General features: G+C 38.9%; 1 protein-coding gene across 5 annotated transcripts in view; it reads right to left on the bottom strand.

Annotated features, from left to right (window-relative positions):
• erbin (erbb2 interacting protein) overlaps positions 1–27,701 on the bottom strand; it is a 57,613-nt gene that overhangs the window by 21,912 nt on the left and 8,000 nt on the right. For 4 of the 5 annotated variants that reach the window (XM_073477627.1, XM_073477631.1, XM_073477629.1 and 1 more), the window contains exons 2-9: positions 25,121–25,195; positions 8,053–8,247; positions 7,664–7,781; positions 5,550–5,628; positions 5,300–5,389; positions 2,924–2,980; positions 586–649; positions 176–250 (exon numbers count right to left, since the gene is read on the bottom strand). In XM_073477627.1, the coding sequence (XP_073333728.1) occupies positions 176–250; positions 586–649; positions 2,924–2,980; positions 5,300–5,389; positions 5,550–5,628; positions 7,664–7,781; positions 8,053–8,238 (669 nt within the window). In that variant the 5' untranslated portion in view covers positions 8,239–8,247; positions 25,121–25,195. The remainder of the gene's footprint in view (positions 1–175; positions 251–585; positions 650–2,923; positions 2,981–5,299; positions 5,390–5,549; positions 5,629–7,663; positions 7,782–8,052; positions 8,248–25,120; positions 25,196–27,701) is intronic. The other variant, XM_073477628.1, reaches the window with a different exon arrangement.

Genomic DNA, 27,701 nt, shown 5'->3' with positions numbered 1-27,701 from the left:
CTCCTTCTCTGCTGGTGTTCACAGGGCTGAAAGTCTGATGCAAACTGACTGCGGCTCATTTTGATGAAAATCTAAGCAGACACGTAGATTGAAGATCAAGGGAAATAATCTCAAGATGATGTTTCGGGGCACAGCAGCCACTGGGAGTGTGTACAGGAATGACTGTAAATTATACCCCAGGTAAAAACGTCAGTCTGTTCCCGTCCATCCACAGCTCCTTGATTCCAGTCAGCTGCTCCAACACCTCAGGCTGTGGATGTAAGGAGGAGAAAGGAGGTTAAGTGAGAGGGATGTGTGTTTGTGTGTGCGCCTGCTGGGCAGGGACAGGATGAAGAGCTTAACTCATAAACAAGCTAAAAATGAATCAGACGGCCATTTATTTAATCCACACTGATTATCGTGTATTAATGAACGCCATCTTCCAGTGAAAACTAATTAGCTCTTATTGGATGCGCCCTTAAAAAAACAGAGCTTCCATTTTGTAAATGAATGAGAAGGAAAGAGATAAGTGAAGGAGGAGATGAGGTCACCACCAGAGAGGTGAGACGGCTCTGGGCATCGACAGACCGACTGACAGATACTCACCACTTCAGTGAACTCATTACTCCCCAGGTCCAACCTTTCCAGCTGTGTGAGCTTCAGCATGCTCCTGTAGACACACAGGACAGACAGGGAGTGAGGTCTTAAATCACTCACATTACATGTTTTCACATGTGGCGACAGTAGAATACATAGAAAGCACTAAAACTGACCCCTTTTGCTTTGACAAAAGGATTATCAGCAATGTGGGCCAACTTGCTTCAAAGAGCTAAGCCAAAAAAAAAAAAAAAAGATTATTTGTCAATTTTCAAGTTATACTTTGGATAGCACGCATGCTCTGCCTTTACTCCTTTCACTGAATAATTTTATGTGCAAATAAATACCTCGCAGAGCTCAGGCGTGACAGAAATATGCTTTAAATAATGGAAAATGTGACGTATGCTAGCCCTAAGCCGTGCTCCAGAATTTCCTCTCCACATTCAGGTCACAGTCTCACATTCTCTGCTACACTGTAAACAAGCAGATAAAAACCAGGACTATTCAGCTGCTTACAGTCTGAAACATATTTAACGGATCACCAGTGAAACATTCTTATAAAGGCCTAATTCACATTCGAAACAGCAATAGTGAATCACTCCTGAAAATCTAATGAAAAGATGACTTAGAGGGCATTTAACTCTCGGTGGCAGCAGCGTACAAAACTCTTCCTTTAAACTGACGTCACACACAAAAGTTAAGTCTTAAAAAGATCTGCAAGAGTAAAATAAAACACACTAGGGATGAAACTGATCATTATTTCTGTTATCGATTAAGCAGCAGACTATTTTCACGATCATTTAGTTTATAAAATGTCAAAAATAATTGTTAAAAATGTTCATCGGAATATCCCAAAGCAACGCCTTCAAGTTACTTATTTTACTAAGAATTGCAATACACAAATAAACATGACATTTCAAACGGACATTTCTTGAAAATGAATCACAAGTTCAACAAAATAACTCTACACAACAAGCCAAAACACAGGAGACCATGAGTTGAGATGAAATGGAGATGTACAGTGGTCTGTTTGGGAACAGATATGATTATCCTTTCACAGCAGGGACGAACTGTTTCCTTAAAACATGAGTGAGATTCAGCAGAGGCCCACCAGCACTACTGTGGAGTCTGTTTTGTTTTTAGGTGCTCCTCATAAAATGAGAATGTAAAAACACACGGCACAAATTATAAATGATTTAAGCCCTCTGGAGGTTTCTTTTTAGTACTTGGTGCAATATAAAAAACACTCTTGTCGATGTACTTGAGCATTAGCCAGCTGTGTCACATTCTTACCTCAAAATTGGCAAGAACAACAGAAGGCCCCCCATGTGAGCAGAAAGGGGTAAGAATGAGCTTTGCTGGCTCATCTAGAAGGCGAGTTCACACACTACAAACACACTATGGCGCATGACCTTGAGTTGTGAGGAACACAACATTCGTCTCTAAAATACAGAGAAACATTTAGTGTATGCATGTGCTCGGTATGTGTCTGTGCACTGAGAGGAAAGAGGCTGCACTTTCTATGTGGAAGCCCTGAAAAGACTGCCACTGCGCCCCCTTTGTGCACGCACACATATGTTTACATCTCTGAAATGCTTGTGTGTTGCTCTGGCAACGTTCCCGATCATTAGTCCCTTTCTTTGTCAGGGCTCCAGCCTTTAACAGGTCTGGCCTCTGTCACATAAACAACAGCGAGAAGAAGAGAGGATTCGCTTTGAGCTGCTGCTACAGTTCTGCACTTTATACACCGGCTGGCCCGTCACTCAGTCAGGGAAAAATAAGAAAAAGTTAGTAAGATAACAAAGGAAACTCAGCCAGAGGGAGGAAGGACAAAAAAGGGAAATAGGGAAATGCAGTTTTTTGCAGAGAAAATGGGAAGGACGTACAATGGAATGATACGGCAAGTGAAGCATGAGAGAAGACAGAAAGAGAAAGTAGCTTTCTCCCCCACAATCACCTGGAGCTTTCTCAAATACTCAGGGGACGTTCAGTCTCCCAGCAGCACTGTAACCTTCTCAAATGGTGAAATAACCCTCGCCACTGTCTCAGCAGAGGATTATAAAACCTGCCACAGCAAGCAGCCAAGGAAAGGGGGCTCTTATGTAACACCGTGGAATTTAATACTACAGTTTGAGGTGTGGGGAGCAAATCTACGGTAAAAAAAAGAGACAGGATGGAGGAGAGACATTGCAGGGGTTGTGAGAGGAAGGAAACGGCGAGGAAGGAAGGGTAAAGAACTGTTGACACGCTTCATGACACAAGCATGACTCTCAAAGTGATGCTGCTCCTTTATTTTGTAAATAAAGTCACCATTCTGTATATTTTTGAAGAAGTAAAAGCCACTTACTTTGGCAACATCTTTAACTGGTTCTCTCTTAGCTCCAAGATCTGTAGTTTAGTCAACCTGTAACAAAGTAAAAAAACAAACATTTTATTATTAGTAAGTATCACAACAACACGTAATATTTAAATGACACTGTCAAACATCTGATCTTCATACTGCAGAAACCTTTGTTTACATTTCTTGAGCTGGCAAATGTTTACATAATATAAGTAAGTTAGTTTGCACCCTTTATTGTCATATTTTGTTTGAATAAATAAATATTCTCCAATACTTGCCAATAAGGAGTATTATGTGAAAATAGGGTTACTTCGTCCACGACAGCAGCCACAATTTCCTCTGCTGGCTTATCTGTTACTCAGCAGCCATAATGTGCAGCTACATGACAGGGACTTTTGTGGTAATTTAATTTGCCAAAACACAGAATCAAACCCAAAATTCCCCTAGTAGAGTGACAATACAGAAAGTACTTGTCGATTTAAAAGGAAAAGTGTTTTAACAGTTAAGAATCATTACAGATAAAGTAGTGGGCACCTAATGTCACATGTTTTGTGTAATCAGCAGGCTCAACACCAACTACTGTGTAAACTATAAACAATTACAAATCCTGCTTGTTTTTCGAAACAACCCGTTTAATCTTTGAGATAGGAACCACATCTTAAAATGATCAATGTGAGTTTGTCAAATCATTATGGATGAAAATCTTGAGGCATACAACAGAGCAAGTGGTCACTTTTTTAAATCACAGGTGTTATTTAATATCTAAAAAGCCCTTAAAACCTGTAATAACTGTTTTTTTGGCCACTTTGGGGCAGCGGAAACAATATGTAGTTATGACACTGACGCCATCACTTCTTTGACGTGATGGCAAACCTGTTAGCAAGCATTTGCTAATTTTTTACATCTAGCAGTTACAGAGCAACATTATCATTCAATTGGAGGACTGTTTCTGACCAACTGATGAATATTAGACCAATATTCTCTCTCTTTCAGCTCTGGTTTGGTCTCCACCAACTCCTGAGGGAAATATCTGGCTCTCTAGCTGCTAAATGCAGATTAGCAAGTCTCCAACTGTGACTGTCCACTGTTTGGGGTTGAGCAGGTAGCGTACAGCGGATTTTTGAAGCTTTATCACTGAAAACAGCTTCCTGCTGAGGCTGAAAATGACACAGAACTAAAACTAAAAAAAAAAATTAAAATTAAAAACAGCCTATACAATCTTTTCTGAACAGCCAATAAAACATTATTAACACTTAAGTAGTGAGGTTATCCTACAAAATACAGTATACGCCTTAATAAACTATAATTATTACATATTTCTTGTAAGCAAAGGCTGAGTGACAATGACAAATAGAGACTATATTTATTGTGTTCAAATACTTAGACAATATAATCAGCATAACATGGAGATGACATAAGCTTGTCTTGGGTCATAATCAATACTTTGTCAATACACCACCTGGCACTACTGTAGCTCATACAGTGAAAGGAAATCTCTTTTGAAGAAAGTTATGGCCATGTTTTTATATTGGAGCCAAGATTTTATTGGTTGGTTAAAAAATAGATTTTTATGGAATGTGGTACATTGCACAAGTTCTTCTTGTCTTAAAATTGGATTCACAAATCAGATAAACCTCACCCCTAACGCCACATCTATAATATCCGTGTTGTGACCCAATTAACTACTGCATGTGACTTCACATAAATCATACACTTAAGGGACAGCTCACTCAAAAAACTCAATCTCAATCTCCTCTTAGCTGTAGTGCTATTAATTTATCTAGATTGTTTTGGCATGAGTTTGAGTTTTGGAAGGAAGCGTGCATCTACTCATCAACAAGAGGTTCGTGCTTGTGACAGTGTGGGGCGTAAACATTATTTGTATCCTGTTCTGCTGAGCTGTAACCTTAGATGGCTTAGTTTGCTAGCCTCCTCTCAATGAGTAGATGTAAACTTCCTTCAGTGTGATAATAGAGTTGGTGGGTGTAGTTTGGTAGAAATAAAATATTTCCTACATGAAATTATTCTCACAACAAGGTCTGTGGATCATCTTGAGTAACCAGGTCAACATTTCTGGTAAGAGACATTGCTGATGAGTTTTTCTATTGTATTTTTCCTTTGCTTTTTGAGCACCACAAGCCCAGTGCCATCTAGTTCCATTATCTTTGACGTTTCTCTACGGGTGATATCTCTAAAACTCTGCAACTCAAACCACGACAAATTTAGTTGGAATAATACCAGTACAGGTAGGAGGAAAAATATGTATTTTTGGGACAAACTGTTCCATCATACCCACAGTGTACAGCCTGAGTGTACAGTGTGTACATGAGTTGTTCTGTTAGAAACAGTTTCATCCTGATCCAAACCGGAGAACAAACTGACCTGCCAAAGCTGGCCGGTAAGAACTCGAGGAAGGCATCATTCAGGTAGAGCTGCGTCAGACTCAGAAGCTGGGTGAAGCCTTCAGGGAGCCTGACAACACATACAGGAACAGGAATAGCATCACTCATACAAAGCCTAACAAAACTGCTGCAATGCCAGAATATTTTAACTCAAAACTCATGCGCAACATTAAGCCAAAATAAAGTTAATTATGGGTGAAAACTATTATATAAAAGTGGACAGTACTTACTTGGATATAGGATTCACACTGGCTTCTACAATAGCTAGGACTTTGCAGTTTTTGATGTTCTCTGGAAACTCCTGGATACCTTGAGAGAAATGGCAAAAAATGCGAGGAGGTAAGCCAACTACACAACATCAATTCAACATCTGCATGTTGAATCGCAAATGTTTTATTACCTCTGACACAAAACAAATGACTCCAGTCAAAACCAACAAAGATGAGGGATAATGAAAGCCATCTTGTCCGTGTTTAGCAGGAGAAGCTTTGTGAATGTTAAACACAGGTGCATTGCGAGGCTTTCTGCCTAAACTGTGTGTGCTCAAGATACATTAAGAGTGGCTCTGCACCTTTCATCTTTAAACAACCACAGAGAAGAGTGCAGAGGTGACATAATAACAGATCAGAATAGGAAGAAGGAAAAAAATAGAAAGACTACTGAGTGATTGTTCACACATTGTGGATGGTTCCTGACAACTTGCAGACTGAGAGAGCAGGGGGACATGACCAAGCCTCAAGGTTTATTTCCACCCACTTTGTTTTGTGTCCACAACACTTAGCCCAAAGTGCTTTGAGAAGAAGGATAAGCTACTTTTAAATGTCAACGAGGCACATGCAGCTCTGGTTCATGAAATAACCACCACATCCCTCAACATTTGTTTGATCTCGCCTGTCTCCGCGCGCATTCATTTTTATTAGAACTACCTTTTTAACCTTTCTTTATGCATGGAAGGGTTTTGCTGAGCATGCATATTCCTCTATCCTGCATTGCATCAAGGTTATATAGTGATGATCAACCATCTTAAACAGTAACCTGTAGTTTAACCACTTTATTTTAGCTCACAGAGCTCAACAGATAATGTCAGATTGTGGTGTTAATGGTAGAAAACTGACAACGTGTTTGAAGTAAAGCCCTTTGTAGGGAATATGCAACAGGATGTTATGAAAATACTGATCTTTTAAAAACAACACCTGATTGCTTCTACACACAGCCGGGCATCCGAACAGAGAACTGTCAAGCCTTCAGAGACTTTATTCTGCAGCTGCTTTTTGTTCTAAATGTCAGACTAGAACAACACTGATGGTGGAAAGTTTTCATCAAACAGGCAAAAATGAAAGGACTTCTAGTACAAAACTCTACATCACATTCAACAGCGTGGATGTTTATTTTCAAAGAGCTGAATGTCACACTTTGACAAATGTTGTCACTTCCCACTCTGAAAGCACTGTCAAGACACTCTGAGTTAAACACCTTGTACAGATATTCTCACAGTTTGTGTGAGAATCAGCTCTGCTGAGCTTCATTTAACTTGAACTGTTTTGTCCTTTCTGCTCCTTTGCGTTATGAAGGCAGTGCGGGGCACATTGCAGGTCTGAGCCTGTTCACTTCCTTTATCCATCACATCAGGGGTTTAGAGTCATGCCGTGATGTGACGTAACATGTGGTAAATAAAACGTGCCATGGCATTTTACCTGAAAAGATCTTTGAAGCAATATATTTATGGCATCAATTATGCAACCCTTTCCTGGCAATTTCATTTTTTCTAGAAGTCGTTAACTGACTAAGGTCAAAAGCAGTCATGACAACACAGAAACAACTACGACATTTGGACTTCTCACGCAACAATTTTACATGACTCATCTAACCTGCCAGTCAAAGAGTTTGTCACCTGAGTGATTTTTCTGAAGAAAAGATGCAGACATACAGTAAAGCTAGAAGGGACAGCTCAGATCTCTCCCAAGGCATATAGTCCACTCTTCTATGATATGCAAATCTGTAAGTGCAACCACTATGGATATATTTCCAAAACCTTTAGAATAAGTTAAAAGTAATTTGCTGTACATGTGTATTTTTGTGTGCACAATTGCACTGATTCTCCCATGAAACCAGTGTCCCCGAGTGCTCCCTAATGACTGCTTTCTGTAGGGAGTTTGAGTAACTACATATGTAGCTACCCCAGAGGATAATTGGTACATGTAAATGTTGCTTTACATATAGAGTCATTGCAATTTTCATGAAAATTAGGCCAGTGTTTTTTCTGCAATCCTGCTGACAGACAAACCAACCAACAAACCGAACCGTTAACGTAAATATAAGGAATACAAGTTGTCATTTTGCTTACTGTTTTTGCTGACGTCAAGCTCCCTGAGATTGATGAGGTTTGCGATCGCTGCTGGCAAGACTGTGAGGTCATTATCTGGCATGCTCAGTCGATGGAGTAACTGGCAGTTAAACAGTTGCTGGTGGAGAGAGAGAAGAGATATTACAATCAAATTAAAAAGTATATGGTTTAGCAAGATAATACATCATAATATTAGATGTTTAAATGCCCTGATTGTCTTCAACTGCATCATTCAAGGACTTTTTTTTATTTTTACAAAATTAATATGAATGAAGTATAGTAGTCTCCACAATGCAAGCTTTTCCTAATGGATGAATGAATGAATTAGGCACTCAGCAAGTCAATATTTAGTGACCTGCATGTAGTTGTGTCAAGTTTCTATGCCTTACTTTAGGCAGCTCCTCGATCTGGTTGGCATCGAGGTAGAGTTCCTGCAGGGTCTTCTCAAAGCTAAAGATCTCCTTAGGAACAGTCTCCAGGCTGCAGTGGGAGTAGTCCAGCGATGTTACCGCCTCCTCCTCACCCCGCAAGCAGCGGCACGGCACCAGACGAACAAACAAGCTCCGCTTGGACATCCTCAGGCACTGGAGAGGAAACAGAAAACAGAGAAATATGTAAAGGGAGTCAGGAGGAGTTGAGGAGGTAGGTGTATGACTAGTGCTACTTTCATGCTTTAAGTGTGAAGATTGATTATTTTTATCCTTCCTATGTCACATATATGAAATGTTTTTAGTGCAGTGTAAAAATAAACACTTAAAACACACACGCACATTGATATTGATATCTGATCTGTGCATCTGATCCATGACCACGTGACTTCATTCAGAACAGAACCCATATGTTGTTTTGTGATCTCCTCCCACAGGACAGATCGTTATCACATGGAGAACAGTGACTCAAGCTTTGAGATCACAAATGCCAGTTAATCAACACTACATGGGGATGTATTTTTCACTAATAACTACTGCAAGAGCAGGCCATAAAATAATATGGCAGCAGTGTCAACAACAACAAAACAAAATCCAAAAGGAGACAAAAAACTGATGGAGAGCTATAGTTGTACCAGGCACAAAAAGGGATCTGATCAAACAGCCATTACTTTCCCAAAATCTATCTACACAAAATCACAGTTCCTTCTTTAAAAAGGGATATTTTGGTGTTAGTCAACCTGGGTCATTTTCTCTTAAGACTGTAAGTCACAATCACATTTTACATGAGCTCCATTGCAGAGATTGTTGTTAAGGACTTGTGACACAGATTCTGACATTCAGAGAAGTAGGAGCTGTGGCTCATTGCTCAGTGACACTACCATGTTTGTCTCTACAGTTACTGTGTGTTTACTTTTGGTGTTTTAGTGGTTGATTTCTAATAAACTTTGTTTCCTGAAAGGCTGTAGGAGGCGTGCGCTTCTCGCCCTGATCAGCTTTGTTGTTGCAGTAGTCTGCCTTTACCAAATCTCAACAATGCAGGTGGCGGGTAAACCATCATAAAACATTAGAAGAACACCCAGGTTGACAAACACCTGCTGCTAACAAAGGTTCAAATTTTGGCCAACTGCACTTAAAAATAAATACCCAGTTCACACTGTGGTGAGTTGTGTGAGCCGCTGACAGTAAAAGCTCTTCAACAGTATCAGCAGATGAACAACAGCACTTCAGTACAGAGCCACTTCTGTACAAGGACCTTTCAAAACAGCTGTGGGTTGCTTCATGCACACTCAATCCTATTATTTCCTCTCCAGTATTGTGCTGCCCCTGTGTTCTCACATTTGCATATAGATTACAGCTGATCACTGACAATGAGTCACCATTCAGGGAATGAGTGCTTGACACATTTGATTAGAAAAATTAAAATACCAGACATATGAATTGCACTTCCTTTTAAAAGGTTTCACTAAAAGGAAATGAAAACCCCAAGCAGGCTGACATGAACTGTTCATTTTTAGTTTCACATTTATTTTTTACTGTGGGAAAATTTCAGAAATTTCCACAGGCGGGCAAAATGAGCAGCTGTGCAATATCATGGGTAAAACAGCAATGATTAACCAGTTAGTTGCCAACTATTTTGATAATCGTCAAATAGTATTTTTTTTTAAGGAAAATAAGTCACATTTCTCTGTTTCCAGCTTTTTAAATATAAATATAATCTGGCTTCTTCACTCCTCTATGAAATTTAACTGAATGTCTTGGGGTTGTGGACAAAGCAAGATTTGAGGATGTCATCTTCAGTTTTGGTCGACATTTCTTACCATTTTCTGTTATTTTATACACCAAACAGCAATTAATTGAGAAAATTATTGACAATGAAAATAATTGTTAGTTGCAGCCCTAGTTGTGGGTTTTCTGAGGAGAAAAATACAAAAATGAAGTGGGTCGTGAATAAGTCATGATCCTGACTTGTTTCTTTTAAAACTCCCGCAACTGCAAAATAAAGAGATATAAAAGCCAGAAAATCTTTTCGGCTTCAATCTGGTTGGTAGCTTTAGAGACGGAGGGGAGTCATAAACTTGTCCTTCAGCTTGCTACAGGGATGTATGTATAATCTTTATAGCTCCAGTCAACACAGACACCAAGTACAGTATGCAATATGGAATGTGTTCTGGTCAAAAGAGGCTTTGTTCCTTGGAGCATGTGGAGAATGTGACTTTTCCTCCCCCTCGTCTTAATCTGAGTGCAGCCACAGCACATAATCTCTGAGTCCTTCTCTCACTGTCGAACTGAGCTGTAAAATTGTGATAGCCTTGACCTACACTGCCAGTGCAGACTGTGTGTGGGTGTGAGCACATATTTGTGTTAGAGGTTGCTACAAGCACATTTGGTTAGCTATATTCAACCCATTGTCTTTGTTGTCGTGACATGAAGACATTTTTGCATGTGTGCAACAAGATGCTTTTTTTGGACAGCACAAAGTAGGCGTGATTATTTTTGCAGCAACTCAAAATATGAAGTGACAGACTGTGATGGTATTTATCATGACACATGATCACACTAAGCTCAAAGAAGATATACACTCAGTACATCTTGATTTCATAATAACGAAGCAAGGAAGGAGCTTTGGAGTCCGTCCAGAGTCGAGTCAAAGGAGGACTGGTCAGCCAACGTTCCATCTCCAACTCATTAAAAATGGGTGCATGTATGTGCACGCCCACACTCATATTGAGGTATGCATACTGTCAGCCTCCCACACACTCTGCTATAGCAGCAGGCAGCTCATGTATAAATACTCTTACTGAGTAATCTGGTCTATCACCAGAGGGGATGACAGAGGGCTTGGCTCCATTCACCCCGAGTAACGAGCTCCGAGCGTATAGATGACGCATGCTATCCCGAGTGGGAGGACTGGAAGGAGAGGGAGTGTGATATGGGTTAACAGAGAAAGGGGTGGTGGCTGTGGATTGTTGTGAGGTTATGCAAGAAAAAGCAATCAAGAAGGCAGATAAAGTATCATGAGAGAAGCTGTGGGGAGAGATGTATGTGGTTTAAAGTAAAGAAAGGTAGCATGAGCAAATCATCGCCAACAAGACTGGATGTGCTGAACATGTTAAAGCTGGTAGAAGAATTTAATCTCACACCTTACGGATGGGTTCTACATGACTCCAACTGATAATATTTAATAACCAGAAAATCTCAATGTTGGTCTACAGCCACACTGACGTCTGTCAGGCTGTACTTAGGTTACAGTGAGGTAAACATCAACGTCAGCTGTCAACATGCTTACAATGACAACGCAAAAACACTTATGTTTAGCAGAAGTTTATCGTGTTTACCATCATTGTTTAACATATGAGCATGCACACATTTGCAATTAAAACCACACAGTACAAACAAGACTGATGGAAATGTTATTAGTTTGGTATGTATTTGGTCATAAACCAGTATTGGTAGTATGAAACAAGGGCTGCATAATTAATCGAAATATAATCAAGCAAGAAAACATGCTTGTTTGTTACAGACCTCATTAACTGTCAGAAGATTCATGAGAACTGTGATCATTACAAGTAATCATGAATCAAATTGCGGTGGCATTATTTGTCAAAATAATCTAAATATGATTTCTTCACCATCTTATGCAGCCCTATATGGAACTACTGGTTACCAGGTTTATAGTAACTGAAGGATAAGTCTTGAGATACATCATATGTCACCAAATCCTATGCGAAGACCCAAACAAACAATAAATAACTACTCACAGGTAGTATCTGTGCATCCAAAATCTATAATAATACAGTTTAATCTGCCATAGACCTCCATTGTTGACCAAAAACTATTAAAAATACATCAATGAGCTACACTATTGCTTTGACACCCATTAACTTCCTACCATGATCATGGAGTATTTATTTTGAGTTGCACCCATGTACAACATCTTGATGCTGTTAAAAAAAAAAAAAAACAACAACTCACTAGAGCACAAAATGTGTATCAATTCAGCACTGAAAATAGTCCCCAAAAATGCACAAGTTCCTCTTGTTTTTGAGTAACATTCACTAAAAGGGACAGTGCCAAGCTTTTCAAAAGTATATATGAAAAGCACATATCCATGGACACTTTTTAAAGATTTATGACTTCCGTAGAAACAAATGGGATTGGGGTTCAGGTCAGAAAATATTGAGAGATGAGCTAAAACATTTTTAGTAAAGTCTTTTCAGGGCAAAACAAAAGTAGAACATCACCGGGCTTATCCCATAAAAAATAAAACTATGTTGCACAATGTCGTCAACATGCCAAGTAAGATAACTGGTAAACAACAACGGACACTGAATGAAAGCCTTGTGAGTCAGGTACTTGAGATGATAGTCCTTCAGAATAAACAACCTTTAGAGGAGAAAGTTCAGCTGTTCTCACTGGGTCGAAGGTTGCTGTAACAAGCACACAAATCAATAGATATAAAAGTATAAAGCTAATTTTCTAGGCCATGCATAATCCTTGTTACATTTCCAGTGCTGGTCAGGTGAGGCAGTGCACCAGTTTTGTTGTACACCCATCCCCTACCTCGTTTCGGCTGGTTATTGTTTTGTGCGGTTAATTTACCGTATTTACTTTCTTCACCAAAAAGTTTCCCTTGAAGGAAAATAAAGACGAAGTGAAATGGGCTGGATAACTGTGGCCCTGCTAGGCTGGCTGTCTATCTGGCTGAAGCCCCCCAAGAGTAATCTGGAAGGCAGCACACTAATGAGAACCTCAGTGCCCACAACATAGATAGGCTTATCCACTGACCTACATGTTACTGGAATGATCATCCATCCATCAAGAGCTTCTGACTTTTGAACTAAGAAACTTCAAAACATGCAATAGAGATTTCCAGACATGTTAAGCTCTTGGCTGAGATTTTCTTTCTTAGCCTACTTATTTAAGCAGCACATTTACTTAAAGCAGTGTGTTAGTGGGAGCGTGGACTAATAGCTGTGAAATTGTTAAAAGCCTCAAAAAACACTAGCTGTACTTATTCAGAAATTTCAAAATGTGTGGGAGCAATGTGTGAATGGTGGACATGTGACTGTGCAGCCTGGCAAAGATCCCTGTGGCTTCCTCTGTGCAGCAGAGAAAGAAATAGTCCAGAGGGCAGGCCAGTCACAGATTCCCACTTTATTCTCCCAGTCAGAGCCAGGAAACCACTTCCCTGTCACAACCCCTCTCCCTGTAACTTAAGTGCCTCCTGGGTCAGTGCTGTTGCTATAGAAACTACGGTCAGGAGTAAGATCATCTCTCCGACCCCCAAAGTCATACACAAAAACATGCAGCTGAGCTGCTTAAACAGGAACTTTGCTGACATTCAACTAGCTTTGTATCACTACAATGTTGGTAGTATATGCAACTGAACAATGGTAAACATGAAAGCTTCTCAGTGGCAGATGAAGCCATAAAAGCTCGACTTCCTGGGTATAAAATTACTGTGATCTTACGAGTTGTGGGGTCCATAGAGCGTGCGCACTGCCGGTTGAGCGGGCTAACTTCGGGGTTAGCGCTCAGCTAACTTGAATGGGCATAATTAATGGTGCAGCTCCTCTAGACTTTCAACATGTATCGAAACTGAATGGCTCAAATTATCATAGTGAAACTAGTCATTTCGTGGGGGTTGTGATGGTCAAAAAACTTTATCCACCGTTTTACAGACGCTTCTTTGACAATGTAACTTATTGGAAAAAGTATTTTTGGACCCTAGTGCATCACGTGATGATTCAATTACATGGTTTGGTCATTACAAGATTTTGCTTCCTGGGTTTTCTACCTTTTGAGCAAAAGGGAACACTACAGCCCTTTGTCTGTCTTCTCTGATTGTATAGCACCAATGTAAAAAATATTTGGGTCTTTCTAGTGCATAGACAACCCAGTTTTATGCAAAGGCCATCTTTTCAGAGGTGAAATACTTTATTTAAGTGCTTATGCAGAAAGGTATTTACTGATGAAATACAGAAAAGCTGTGAGGAGGGCTGTTCAAAAGAAAATGAATGAAAGTAAACTCTAAAAGAGACGGGGATTGAAATTTCTGTGTGTGCTTCCCAAAGGTCACTGAGTCCTTCCACAGTCGCCAACTAGCACTCAATGGCCTACTTCTTCTTTAGCCAGTAAAATGGTTTGGGAACTAATCAGTAGTTTCTAAAGTGTCTCTGCTTCAAAAACAACAATTCCTGTCAATGCAGAAGCAATTTAAGACATGGAATAACAGATAAGAGGTAAAAAGGAGCAAAAGGATGAATTCAACATAAGCATACAAACATTCAAAACAGTTTCAATAGGTAATGCTGGTGTCTGTGATAAGGTCTGTGTGCACATGTACATTTGTGTGTAACGGGTTAAGCGGAAATGAAAGTGCAGCATTTGACAGTAGCGGGCAGCTTGTGTTATTTATAGTAAATAGTACTCGTCTGGTTGATATGGCAGAATGTGATTAGTACGGGCTGGCTCTTGCCTTATGAAAGGAGCTTTTGATCCAGATTGCAGTGGACTGTTACAGGATTGCTGGGTCACAGCTGAAACCTTATATTGGAGGTTATGGCACAAACAATGCAGGGGAAAGAAAAAAACACATAACAGCTTGCAGAGCCTGTGGGATACACTTGAATTGCCCCCGTCTGGAGGAAGAGGAAAGAAAAAGTCACTTCCTCAATGCAGGGCGGAGTGCCAGAGGGTTGTAGGCTTGTTCTCTCACCCTTCCCACTGTATAATGCAGATTTAACTATTCATAAATGGGATCATATCCTTACCATGGAGTTCCCCTTTATCATTCACTGACAAATGAAAATCAAGCACAGAAAGAAGTTCAACATACATGTTGATTTATATTTGCAGCCCTATATCCAATTGAGAGATGACAGTTCCTAGTTGACAACTTATGTAACATAGGAATATATTACAACCTCTAGAACACTTTTAAATTATAGTTATACTATCCCCACTGTTGAGACTGAAGTAATTTTTACTTACAATAAAAAGTCTTTAAACGCATCTTTTTAAAAAGTCCAGTGTGTAGGATTTAGTGGAATCTACTATGAGGTTGCAGATTGCATTCAACTTTACACCCCTCGTCTCACCCTTATCTACAAAAGGCGCTCACTAGAGTGAGTGTTTGGTTTGTCCCCTCTGTGCTAGTTTAGCAAAATTGCAGTGCAACAAGGCGGTTCCACACCCTCTGTACATATAAAAGGCTCATTCTAAGGTGATGAAAACACAATGATTCTTTGTTTTAGGTGGATTATACACTAATGAAATCAGAATTATGAAATATATATTACATTTTGGCATACCCCAAATTCTATGCACTGAACCTTTAAAGGGTAACTCCACCAATTTTACACATTAACGTGTGTTAATAGCTAGACCAGTGGACTGCCAACATTACCCACAATGCAACTTAGCCACTGAGTGACATCACTGGAGGCAATTTATCAAATTACATCACAGCCACTAAAGACTTTATGCTACTTTTCCATATATGCAATAGTACCTGACCTGTAGACACACTTTATTGTGGAAAATTGGTGGCGTTACCCTTTAAGTTCTGCTACAAAAATATGTTTGTGTAGTCAAGTGGAAGGGTGGGAACATCTCTATACTGGAGTTCAGTGTACAATATTGTCCCTAGTGAGGTCTTTCCTCTGGGCACCTAATTAACAGCATCACATTCAACTCCAGCTGGCACAACAGGAGAACTGCTGCTTCTCAATAATGCAGTGGGATATTGAGTTAAGAGGACCACAGTTAAGCAACTCACTAACACACACAGAGCCATGTCTCCATGCTCCCATACCCTCAAATCCAGCAGTCCCAAGCACAGCTTAGACACATACCCATGACTTCATTCTTATTTTACCACAGCTGGCAGTCAATATGCTGGCATTTTCCCCACAGTAGGGCTTGATAACTAAACACAGGGAGCAATCCATGTGTACAAAAACTAATCAATGGGAAGCGATGGATGGAATTACAGCTGAAACAGGTAGAAAGACAACACTGTTGTCAGTATCTGCAGCGGGGGTATGCAGCTCACTGGAACCTGAAGTTCCAGTTTTGCTCTCCCTGTGGTTTTGGTTCTCACAAGCGTTCTTAGGTCTCAGTGGTCTTGCGTGACTCTAGAAAACAAAACCATGATTGTTTTCTTTGAATTCGTGCTGAAATGAGGGTAAGTAATCTGATCCGTGACAAAGACAAAGTGCCTTTTACCGCATCTTCCCAATTTTCTACTCCGAGCAGTGTGGCTCCGATAGACTGAGCACATTACAACAAGACGTGCATCCATTTCAACATTTACAAGTAGCCTACGCACATTGCTCTTTATCTAAATATGCTTAAGAAACACTTTGCAATTCATCTCTTCGTAGGAAAAAAAACTATTATTGTTGCAGCATTTCTGTGCCTCATGTATACGTAATAAGAAAAAAATGAAAGTTTCTTTATCTTGGAGACAATTGAGAGTTGTTTTCACGCAGCATAATAAAAGTTACAACTACGAGCAGATTATCAAGTACACAACAGTGCGGTACTTTATGAAATGAAACAAAGAATTCAATTATACTAAGCATTTGCAGAGGGAAGAAGATCTGTTCACAGGCCACTATCTGTTTCACAATCTCTTACAATACCCAGTATTGACCATAAACACCCTGTGTTTAAAGATGCAGTCCTTCCACCTACAATGACGCCCTCACCGCAGCCAAGTCTGCTAGGCTTTTTGTTTAGAATGTTAACATTTGTGTTGGAGCAAGTGTGGTTTTGTGTTTGTCTCACAAACAACACTTTAAGCAAGTTTAAACAAAATTTGTCTTGAGCAGATTTTACTGTATTGATTCATCATGATTTATTGGTTCATTACAACCATTGATTAAGATCTGAAAGGAGGTTGGAAAGTTGTTTTAATGTAATGAAAATGCCCCTAGTACAAAATATGTTACCAGTAAGCAACAATATGTAAGAAATATACAAATAAATTCTACTTAGACATAGCGCTGACTGATAAATCCCATTTCCATTGCAATGTTAACATGCATAATAAACACACTCAAAAGACTTCCTGAAACGTTGAGCTAAAAATAAATAAATAATTTTACTTATATGTGCCATGTATTCACAATTAGCATGTGAACATTTGACCACATCAGCGATCTTCCTCATATTATGAAGGCCTACTTGGGTGAATGTGTATGTTGATAAATGATAAGTGCTGCTGAATGGTGTATAAAAGGGCCTGCTGATCTTTAAAGAGGTTAAAAAAGTTGCAGCTAAGAAACAGACTGATAATGTTCTCATCAAGTGAAATAGAGCTTGACCATATTCCAATGAACCTTTCATTTAGCCATCATATTTAATCAAAACCAACTCAAGTCGTAATGGGATGCATTTTATTCTCCCCTTTACTCTCTGCACACTCAGTTCGGCTCACAGTGCAGAGGACTTCTAATATTCTGAATCCAGAGCGTCTACATTTTGATTTCCTTTGAGATGACTATCATAATTACTCTAATGAATAATTCCCACGTTATTTCTTTAGACACGGTTTGGCTTGGGGCAAATGAATGCGGCCTTATTTTCACCTCATTTGTTCAGGCTTTTACAACTCTGAGGTTATAGAGAAGTCATCGATCCCCCAGAGACAGAGAAAGACTGGGAATGGGGCAGTCCACCTCCAAAGGTTATGTCCTCCCCACCATGCATTGAGGAGATTAATAAGCATGTTTATCTTCTGACCTTTACTGCAAGCTGGTAACAGTCTGTCTTGCAATTCACTTGGTATTGAACTGTCAAGTATGCAGAAAATATGTAGGGCAACCCTCGCATCTCGACACTAACCAAGGTAATAGTGACACTATGAATTGATTAATAAATTGGGATTTACAAAAATAATGTCATATATTTGTTTTAGAATGAAATAAATCATTTCATTATGTGAATTCATTTGAACCAAAAGATCATCATCATGTACAACATTAACTATAATAAAAACTCGAAAGCACGTTTCCATCAACTAGTTTGGAGCGAATAAACTAGGCAATGCAAAGCGTAGTTACATCAGAATATGGTGGTACAGGCTATGTTATGCATAGAAGAGCAAGAAACAGGGTGGAAGAAGTGAACATCACAAAACAGAAACAAAACTAGTTGTTTGCCAACAGACAAAGGTGTTTTCAACTCCCAAGAAATGCATCAACTCTTGAAAAAGCGAGTGCAAAATTAAGGAATTTGTTAAATGATGCTGTTTCTATCAAGCTTTTCTAATGCTATAATTTAAAATGCACAAAAAAATAAGTTCATAGAAACATGGCCTTTGTAAGTGAGCCATTAGGTGTACAAAGTCATCTGATCTTTGCGTGACCAACAGGGGTGCTTACCAAGTGCTGTCATGCAGTCTCTTATGATATGACTAACTGTGCTGTGAGTTCTACTGAATGAACGTCCCTGTACTTCATCCGGCAATATCTGTTTTGGCCACTTTCATACCAATCTCATGTAACGCACATCACGCAGTGATCTAGCAGAATACTCACAAAAACAAACACATGGAGTAAACAGAAGTAAAAGGAAATGAAACAACACTTTCTGCATCATCTCTATATGTGTGCTCTCTTGAACATTATAATCCCACTGTAGTGAAATAATTATATGACCTACACATGACCGTAGAGCAAGAGAGACTAATTATCTTTCACCAAGAACCACAGAAAAGGTCATTTTAGTAATCAACCTTTTTTTAGTGATATACTAGGTGTGAATCAGGATACAAGTTGCCATATTTTTCTCAAAATTATCTGCCAACAACACAAATGTATCACAAAATACGTCCAGTCAACAGCTACAATACAACAAGAACTTTCATCAATGATCTAAATGTCAATCTGGCTATTGAACAAAGCATGGCTTAGAAAGGTAATGTTCCATTTACAGGTCAAATAGTGTATATACTAAGTTCCATGATAAGAACTACAACCACAACCTTTTATGCACTACCTTGTTGTGTCTCTACAAAGCCACTTCCTGGCGACATAAACGCTGACGACAATTCTGCTGAGATGTGCAACAGGGTATCCTGTGAGACGAGCTCACCACAGCCGTCAATTGACGTCAGCCATCAATTTCATAGTTAATGCAAAGACAAAACCGTGCACTTTTATCTCAGAAAGCATGATAGCTTTGGACGTGGTGATTTTTTGCAAATGTGTGTCCTTTTGAGGTCGCATAGGCTAATAAAGTGAGAAAACCAATGAGCAAAGTTTCTTTTAAAACCCAGTTTTACTAGAATTTATTGATCACAGTTCAAATGCTTTGTGAGAAAAGTTGATTTCCACTAAATGTGTGCAGCATGGGGAAATGTATGTTCTGTAAGGGCTAACTGAATACTTTCACCTGCTTAGTATTCCATAAGAAACAGAGGGAACACTTGCTTATTGACAAGGCGGAGCAGATATTTGACTTCGGTGCATGAAAGAGTGCTGAGCTGCCTTATCGAATGAACTAGCTGCTTTATCAACTGTGAGCTGGCTGTCTTCTTTAGCAAAGCACCCTGCTCATCATTCTTACTCCTTTCCCTCCTTGTTCTACACAAATGCCTTTTTCTTCCTCCCTTCTCTTATAATCGCTTGATGTCCCATTTCTACAGTAGTCCCAATATTTGAGAGGTCTTTATGAACAAAAAAAGTGCTACAAACCCACAACAGAGTCATCTATTTAGAAAACAAAATGTGATAGGCAAAAGGCTGCAACAGGAGGACCAGGTCTACTGCTGACCTGCTAGAATTGTTTGCATAACTGTTTGCATAAATGTTGCATCATGTGAACTGGCCAACTTTCATTTTAAATCATTTGGATGGTGATTCCTGAACTTCCCCCTTTCCCGTAAAAGCGTAGAAAATTGATTAACGGACTCGTTAAAATAACTATCTTTGAGAAGCTAAAAAGGCTTGGAGCTTTAACTACATGTCTGCAATATGTTAGAAAACCTATACATTTAGGTCTGATGCTGTTCATGCAGTTTTTCAGGGAGCAGTTTCTACCTCATTAAGACCTAACCAGGGTGAGGAAGGAGAGAGCCCTGTTAGTTATAAATAGCAGTCTGCTCAAAAATCCCCTCCGCTGCTAACTTCTTAATTAAATATGAGTTCCAGTTAAATATGAACCCCTGAGATTCATTTCTGCAGAGAGGAGACCTGAACAAAGACATTAACTCTTATTAACAATGTCACACTAACTTTAGGGATGCTGAAGTAGAGACTATATCATAGTGCTCAGGGTCTTTACTACAGTAGATTTGCACATAATGTTTAAATATAAAATACTCTAGAAAGGCAGTAAGATGAGGGCTTTCTGTCACGTTAACATAAATTTGGCTATTTATCTGTATTGGTGATATTCTAACTAAAAGGTCAGGAACTTCTTTTTCAAACACAAAAATGTGAAATTATCGGTTATCTTATCACTGAAGGCTGGTTATCGGTATCAGCTGAAAAAAATCCATATGGTGCATCAATAATACTTTCAAATCACTCAGCAACAGTAGAGCAGTATTGGTTGGTTTAACTGATCCAATTAAAGGTTTCTTCATAACCCACTGCACCAATGGTACAGCACCTGCCAATAACACCTCCTTGCAACCTGCGAAAACAATGGATTGCCTTCCTGGCATGATGCACAGTATTATGACTGAGTACACTATGATACAGCACAAATAAACAGCCTGCTGTTAATATGGTGACATTTTGCACGTCCACCATTGCCTTTGAAATGTTTCTATTGATTAAAAATTGCATATAATCTTCTATATGTTGCTCTTTTTGTCCAAATCCTGAATATAACCTTCCAGCCATAACATTTACAGACTGACACTTCTCTCTCTATGGATATCACATAAAATATTATAGAGTGCCATTACTGCAAAGATGTGAGTGAGGCTGTATTATCTCAGCACAATGTTTCTCAGATTTCATCTAAAATGGATTATTTCCAAACCATTTTGCTATGGTGCAGCATGTGACAGCCACATAAATAGCAGTATACAAAAGGCTTTAGGGTTCATTGTGCTTGGCATTGACTCTGCATTCAGAACCTCATCCATTCCCCACTAAAATCACACTCCCATGTGACACTTTTTATATACAAAGTAACCTTATTTACCAAAACAATTTATTTTGAACCACGACATGGGAGAGAAGCATGCCGATTAGTTTTTACAGTGAAATAAGTGCGCTGATGAGAATTTACAGTGAGTTCAAGTGCTGCAGACCAATGTTGCTTGTCTCGTTTCCAACTCACAGAGCTCGAGAGGAGCTGGAGGGTATCTGCTCTTGATCTAGGCTACTCACACAGATGGTCAAGAATGGAAAAAGCAGAGGAATGGATAGACAATAAGCAAGCCAGACATAAAAATATAAAATGCACACAGCTCACAGTGAAGGTAAATATCTTACTTTTGCTTTCTGACGTAATTAATCTTCTCAAATATATTCACTATATTTTAAATTATAAATGGACATTGATATAACTGAGCAAGGTTTTTAAGAACTTCTTCTAAGGCAATGTTTGAATGATAAGGCTTCCAACAGTTAACAGAAATTTAGGGCTACAAATCAGAAACAGTTGCTTGTCCGTTTCTCCATGTGAGCGAGAAAGACAGAGGGAGCGAGATGCAGTGTGCCAAGTCTCAATAACCAGGTCAGACACATTCAGGTCAGAGGCATGTATCCATGCAGACAACTGCCGCATTTTCCTTGTTAGCTTACTGGAGAATATGGAAATGGAGAACAACCCCATAATGCCTTGTTAAAGTCACAAAGTCTGCTCATTAAATACTGTTTTAAAAAAGTTAACAATGAAAAGTCAAATGGAAAAATGGGTCAAAAAAATGGCATCCAGTCTCTCCCATTCTCAAGCATAACCTCACAGAGAACAGCCCAAAAAGTCATGTAATTAGGTGATGAATAAACATATTAAACAGAAGCTGTGCAAAGAACAAAGAAGAGGTTAAATGTATATTCTTAACAATAATGAATATTAATTGCCACCTGAAAGATGTATGTCAATTGTGGAATATCAATATATCCATGAAACAAAAGCTAGTTTTCTTTGAGGTGGCTATGATCAATGGATCAAGTTACAATCAAACAATATGAAAAGGGGTCACTCTTAGTGACTCACCAACAGATAATTATTACATGAATCTGCTGTTCCCCAAGTCTCTATAGTGCTTTATAGTGAGTTTCAGTCTACTATTTAGCTGCCCAGCTTAAACCGTACCTGCTCATCACAGCAGATAGACACACAGCAACTAGTTAGTGAACAAAGCAGAGCATTTAGTAGCTAAAGAGCCAGATATTTCCCTCAGGACTTGGTGAGACCAATAACAGAGCTAAAATTGAGTGAATTATGTCCAGCAGGTCGTCAGAAACAAGTCTCAACTGCTGGCTGTACAAATAAGCATTTATTTCTCAACAAGTTTGACATTTAAACTTAAAAGCTGGTAATCTGTACACTCATTTCTACTTCTCCCAAGTGACCAGAAAAAAAAAACACTCATTGCAGTTTAAAGTCACTTAACAATAGTTAGCTACAACTGTAATCACATCATCAAGAAACTTCTGTTGGTCTAATAATGGCAAAATTGCTTCAGAGCCAAAAGCACCGTCAGCTGAAAGTGTGTGCATGGCATAATCAATTAGATGTTCTAGTTAGATATACGATCACATGCATAGGACAGTTCATTCAATCCGTAGATACCGTCTATCACTAGACACAGCTGTTCTACCGATTAATTCTCTTTGAGAACTACTACTCAATTAGTTTATGGAAAAGGAGTATGAAAAATCAGTCTGTAGCATGAATGCTGGCAACACTAAGTTTGCACAAAAATTTCCCTTCTCTGGGAGCCCATTTTCACCCCATATTTTAAAATACATGGAATCTCAACTTAATTAGAAAAACCTTGATTGCAACATCAGTGCTAATGCTCAACAGTCCTGCACAATTTCAGACTGGCCTCGAAAGATAAAGCTGTGGTTCAGTGAAAACAGTTATGCAGGAACTTTAAGGTTTAACAAACTACTGATCTTCTATGAATCAAGGCTTAAAGGATTTTAGCCCCGTGTAGTTGAAAAGTGGACTTCCAATGAGATATCAGTTCCAACCTTATGCAAATTGCTGTCAAATTCAAGTGCAGTATTCAACGCAGCAAAAAGCCATTGCTAATGTGCGAATGAATTGTGAACATATATCAGTCCTTTAACTAGTTTATGGAAAAGAGAAAAAGTAATCCATATCATAGACATGTGAGAGACTAGCGTGTTGACCTTGGTTTAGATCCAGGTATCAAATGTAGATTGATGCTAGGCCTGCAGCGGTGTGAAAGTTATGCAAACAGAGCAGCTGTGATTTACGGGAAAGTGGTCCAACAAGTAAATGTGGAAATGTTGCACTTTTAAACTTCCAGCATTGAAAGACAAACCTGTTCCTGTCAGTAAGGCTAAGAAACAAAGTCTTCTGTCATCTGCTCTTGTAGTCTTTACTTTTGGGTCACAAGACATGTGCATCCATAGTGTCTTCGAGACAAACTGTCTTAATGGTTTTTGGGGGACTGTCTAGATGTCTAAAAGTGCATTTTCTGTTTTGACCACATTGTACTAACCCAGGCAGCGTAGATTTGACTGAGTGTGTGACTGTGGAAGTGAACAAATTCACACAGGTCTTCACTTCATCTTTGATCTGAACATATAATGATAAGTATCTTATTTACATCCAAGCGGTTCTGGAGCATCAAAGATGAAGCTGATGTCAACAACATGAAAGAACAATCAGCACCCTGAAGGGACTTTTTAACAAGTTTGTCCTTTTTATCCAAAAAGCACGCCTTCAGGCAGCCTATTGACCTTTGTCTTGACAAGCATTTACAGTCGCCATAATGAATAAATGTAAGAAGAGCGTAATCTGCTGCAAATTGATCATGCGATTTTGGGTGGGTCATATAACATCTAAAGATGGAGCTTTTTCTTAAAATCTTTTTCTTCATTTGTTACTGACAACATTCAGAATGAAAACATACATCAAGATTCTCATATCATTTTTTTCTTTTGGATGCAATGAAATATCTCTTTTGGCAATGTAAATTTCATATATGCCATTTTCATTTTGAAGGGTCTTAATGCACCATGCATGGGCTTTCCCTGCTTTTTCTCCTTGATAATAAAATGACAACTTAAAATGTATTCAAGGTTCCTCAGGCTTTGTTTGAGAATGTTAATTCATGCTGTAGCTCAGAGGACTCTTTGATAACTAGTTTTCTTTCAAGTTTTATAATTTCCTCTTCATTTGTGGTCATTTTATATCCAAACTCTTTAGTTTTCAAACTTGTGAAACTTATTATTTCTCCCCTAAAGCATTCCTTAAATCTAATGAGTGGCGATGTCTATGCAGTATTTAGTTGAAAATATGAATCTTTGTGTTTATCTTGCAGCTGTTCTGTATCAAGTCTCCATCTAACAGGAGTTTTTAACTACATTATTCTATTGTCAATGAGGTCTGAAATAACTATGCTGCCATAATAGCTTCTTTTTTTTTTTTTCACCTTTATAAAAAGGTGAAATAGGATGCTGACTGCACACAAAGCTAGTTTGGCAGGTGTATCATGTATCTTGGCCTACAGGGGAACAGGGTGGGGCACACTTGTTGTTTCTTGTCAGCGTTGGACTAATATTTGACGAAAATACACCACTGCTGTGAGAGCAAAACTGTTCATACTGACGCATTTGCTTCAAAAGATAGAAATGTAAATCAAAATCCAAAAACACAAACTGCACAATACATTCACAATTGTTGCTGATGTAAGTGAGGCATCACCTAACAGCACCTAACAGCACCTAACAATACAAACAGGCTGTTTGATACCACTAAATAGCATGTAACCTGCAGGGCTGAGCTACTTGGGTAATAAAAAAAAGAAATAAATAGCAATAGGAAATAGCCTGACGTGAATTGGCTGACTTACCTTGTCATTTAGGACTCAAGCGCCTGGATGCCAGTGGATGGCAGATGATAAATTCAACAGCAACAATTTGCTTATCTAAAGAAAAAAAGTACAAAAGACAACGTAAGCACCAAACATAAAGCAAACCCTACAAACATCAACGGTTCTTCATCTGCTTCATATAGATTTATAACTCTTACCATACATTTCCCATTGCCCTTGCCCTGTTCCCTCCATCAGTAAAAAACAGAGCTGTGTATTGCCCATGTAAATGATAAACAGACAGATATTCATCTGTTTAACATTAATATCTGCCAAAGAACAGGAAACATTTCCTCTTCTTTTTTAACAAAACTGGTATTCAAACTATTTTACTGCATCATGAGATGTTTCTGCTTAACAGGATTTTTTGAGATATACATACGAGAAGAACAAACACAAAATACACACAAAAAACCCTCATACATTTCCAATTATTGAAATGTAAAACAGGATCCTTCTCCTCACTGCATTCAGGCAGTCTCTCAGTGCAGAATCAGACCAAAGCAATAACTAATGCTATAGGAGTGTTTATCCCTGTGGATACGCGACCATACTGGGCCGTTGAGAATACAGGATTTAAGCTCATGGACGGAGTGTTTGAGCCCTGCTATAATGTGCCTTTACATGAATATTTGAGTTTGTTGTGCTGCCTCTATAAACAAACATAAGCTGCTGTTGTTCAGGAGTTATAAAACAGGACAAACATGGAGCATTGCTGACATTTTAATGGCAATATGACAGTAGCTGAGTGCATGGACTGTTATATATCACATACAATAAATATACTGTTAAATATTTATGGCCTATGAGCTGCTGTTCAATATTTAAATGTTTAAAATAAATGACAAAAATGCTTTTTTCTACATACAGAACTATGACACTGAAACCATGGTAGATACTGAACCATGAATTCTGTGCACTGTTACACCCCTAGCCTCTTAAAATACATATTGTTGTTGTGGTATTGGCCATTCCTCTAATCCTTTGGGAGTGATGATGGAAAACTGCCAAAATCCGAACCGCGTAATGGGATTAGATTAAGCTCCTGTAAGATCTTTTTTTATATGTTCCATGGCGCATGATAATTAGCAGTCAAATTTAGGTCAAAGAAACCTCTTCCTCTCTCATCATGTAAAGTTATGCTCGTTAGGGGTTGGCTTCGCAACTGTGGAAGCTAATGTTCAGTATGTTCGACAAAAAAATGATTTGTCAGCAAATACCGTAACAACCTATACGCGGTTGACTGGTGGTGGAATTTATTAAGTTTATGATATACTAAAATAGCCAGGCTCTTCTTATGTGCCTCTTCCTGCCTGAGGACACACAAGAAACGCAGCGAGAAACACAAGCAGTTTTCATTTTGCTACCGAGGACTGCACAGCTAAATGCTCCGTGCAACACACACACAGAGAAAATGTAAAGAACTTGAACAAGACTCAGCCTTGAATTGTGACATAATCTTGCTCCTCAGGTCAGACCACAACACAAAAGGTATCGTCTCTGCATGTCTGGAAAAGCATTAGCCTTGCCAGCTAATCTGAGACACACTAACAGATAGGATCATCCCACTGCTATCCTTATCGAGCACAATAGAGCTTTAGAAAGAGAGCAGGAAAGAGGGAGGGAAAGAAAAGAGGGGAGGAGAGAGAAAGAGAAATTTTGACTTATTCATAGGCTCTCCCAATCAGCTGCTAACACATTGGACTGCACTGACACTCATTAGTTTCTGCTCCACTTCCTCTTGGGCGCCTTTATCCTCATCTCATCTATTTGGGATACTGAATCTTGCCAAACAAAAGTTCCCTCTGACACACACTGCAATAAAGCAATAGCAGTGTCAATTTTTAAACAGGGGGTGGGGGAGGGAGAGGGGTGCACATTGCAGCAACACCATCAGCCTCTTCTTGCAGCTATTTGCCTTTCATTCACACAGCCCCCATCACCACTGCAGCCATACTGTGAAACCAAAAGCAGAAAGGAAATCACCTGTGACTTGTTTACATGAGCTCTGTCAATGAGGAAGTACTTAGTCTTGTGCACGACAAGATTTATGTGCTTGTGCATCTAGAAAAATACAAAAATTGTTGCTGATAAATAAAACCATTTCATGTTTTCATTCTGCAATCTGACTGTGTGCATCCCACATCTCTCTGTGAACTTTAATTCACTGGGGTGAAAATGTCTGGCTAACAAAGAGTGAACAGTAGCTTAAATATATATTATTTTTTTCACAGAAATTTAGCAATACTACCCTGAACTTGTCATTTATCAATAACGATAAAAACCTTAAACCTTCCTGATAAAACTCATTCATATGTATGTTCTGGAGAGCTTTATGAAGACATAAGATATAAAATAAGCCAGCAGTATAATCATTTTTTTTTTTTTACTGGTCTTTCAATCAAACTTGGTAAAAAAGAGCAGGGCTTATTTCTGCTCTTGATGCAATCAATCACAGAGATGGAGCCAAGTAATAGAGATGTTTGCTTTGTTTGCTATGGTAATAATGTCATTAATTTTCATTACTGGCCTAATTGTGTATTAGTAATACCAGTTTCTC

Source organism: Pagrus major, chromosome 12 (assembly GCF_040436345.1).
Source record: "Pagrus major chromosome 12, Pma_NU_1.0".
NCBI classification, from domain to species: Eukaryota; Metazoa; Chordata; class Actinopteri; order Spariformes; family Sparidae; genus Pagrus; species Pagrus major.
The sequence above is the reverse complement of the archived record's forward strand: the minus strand, read 5'-3'. Positions and strand labels throughout refer to the sequence as shown.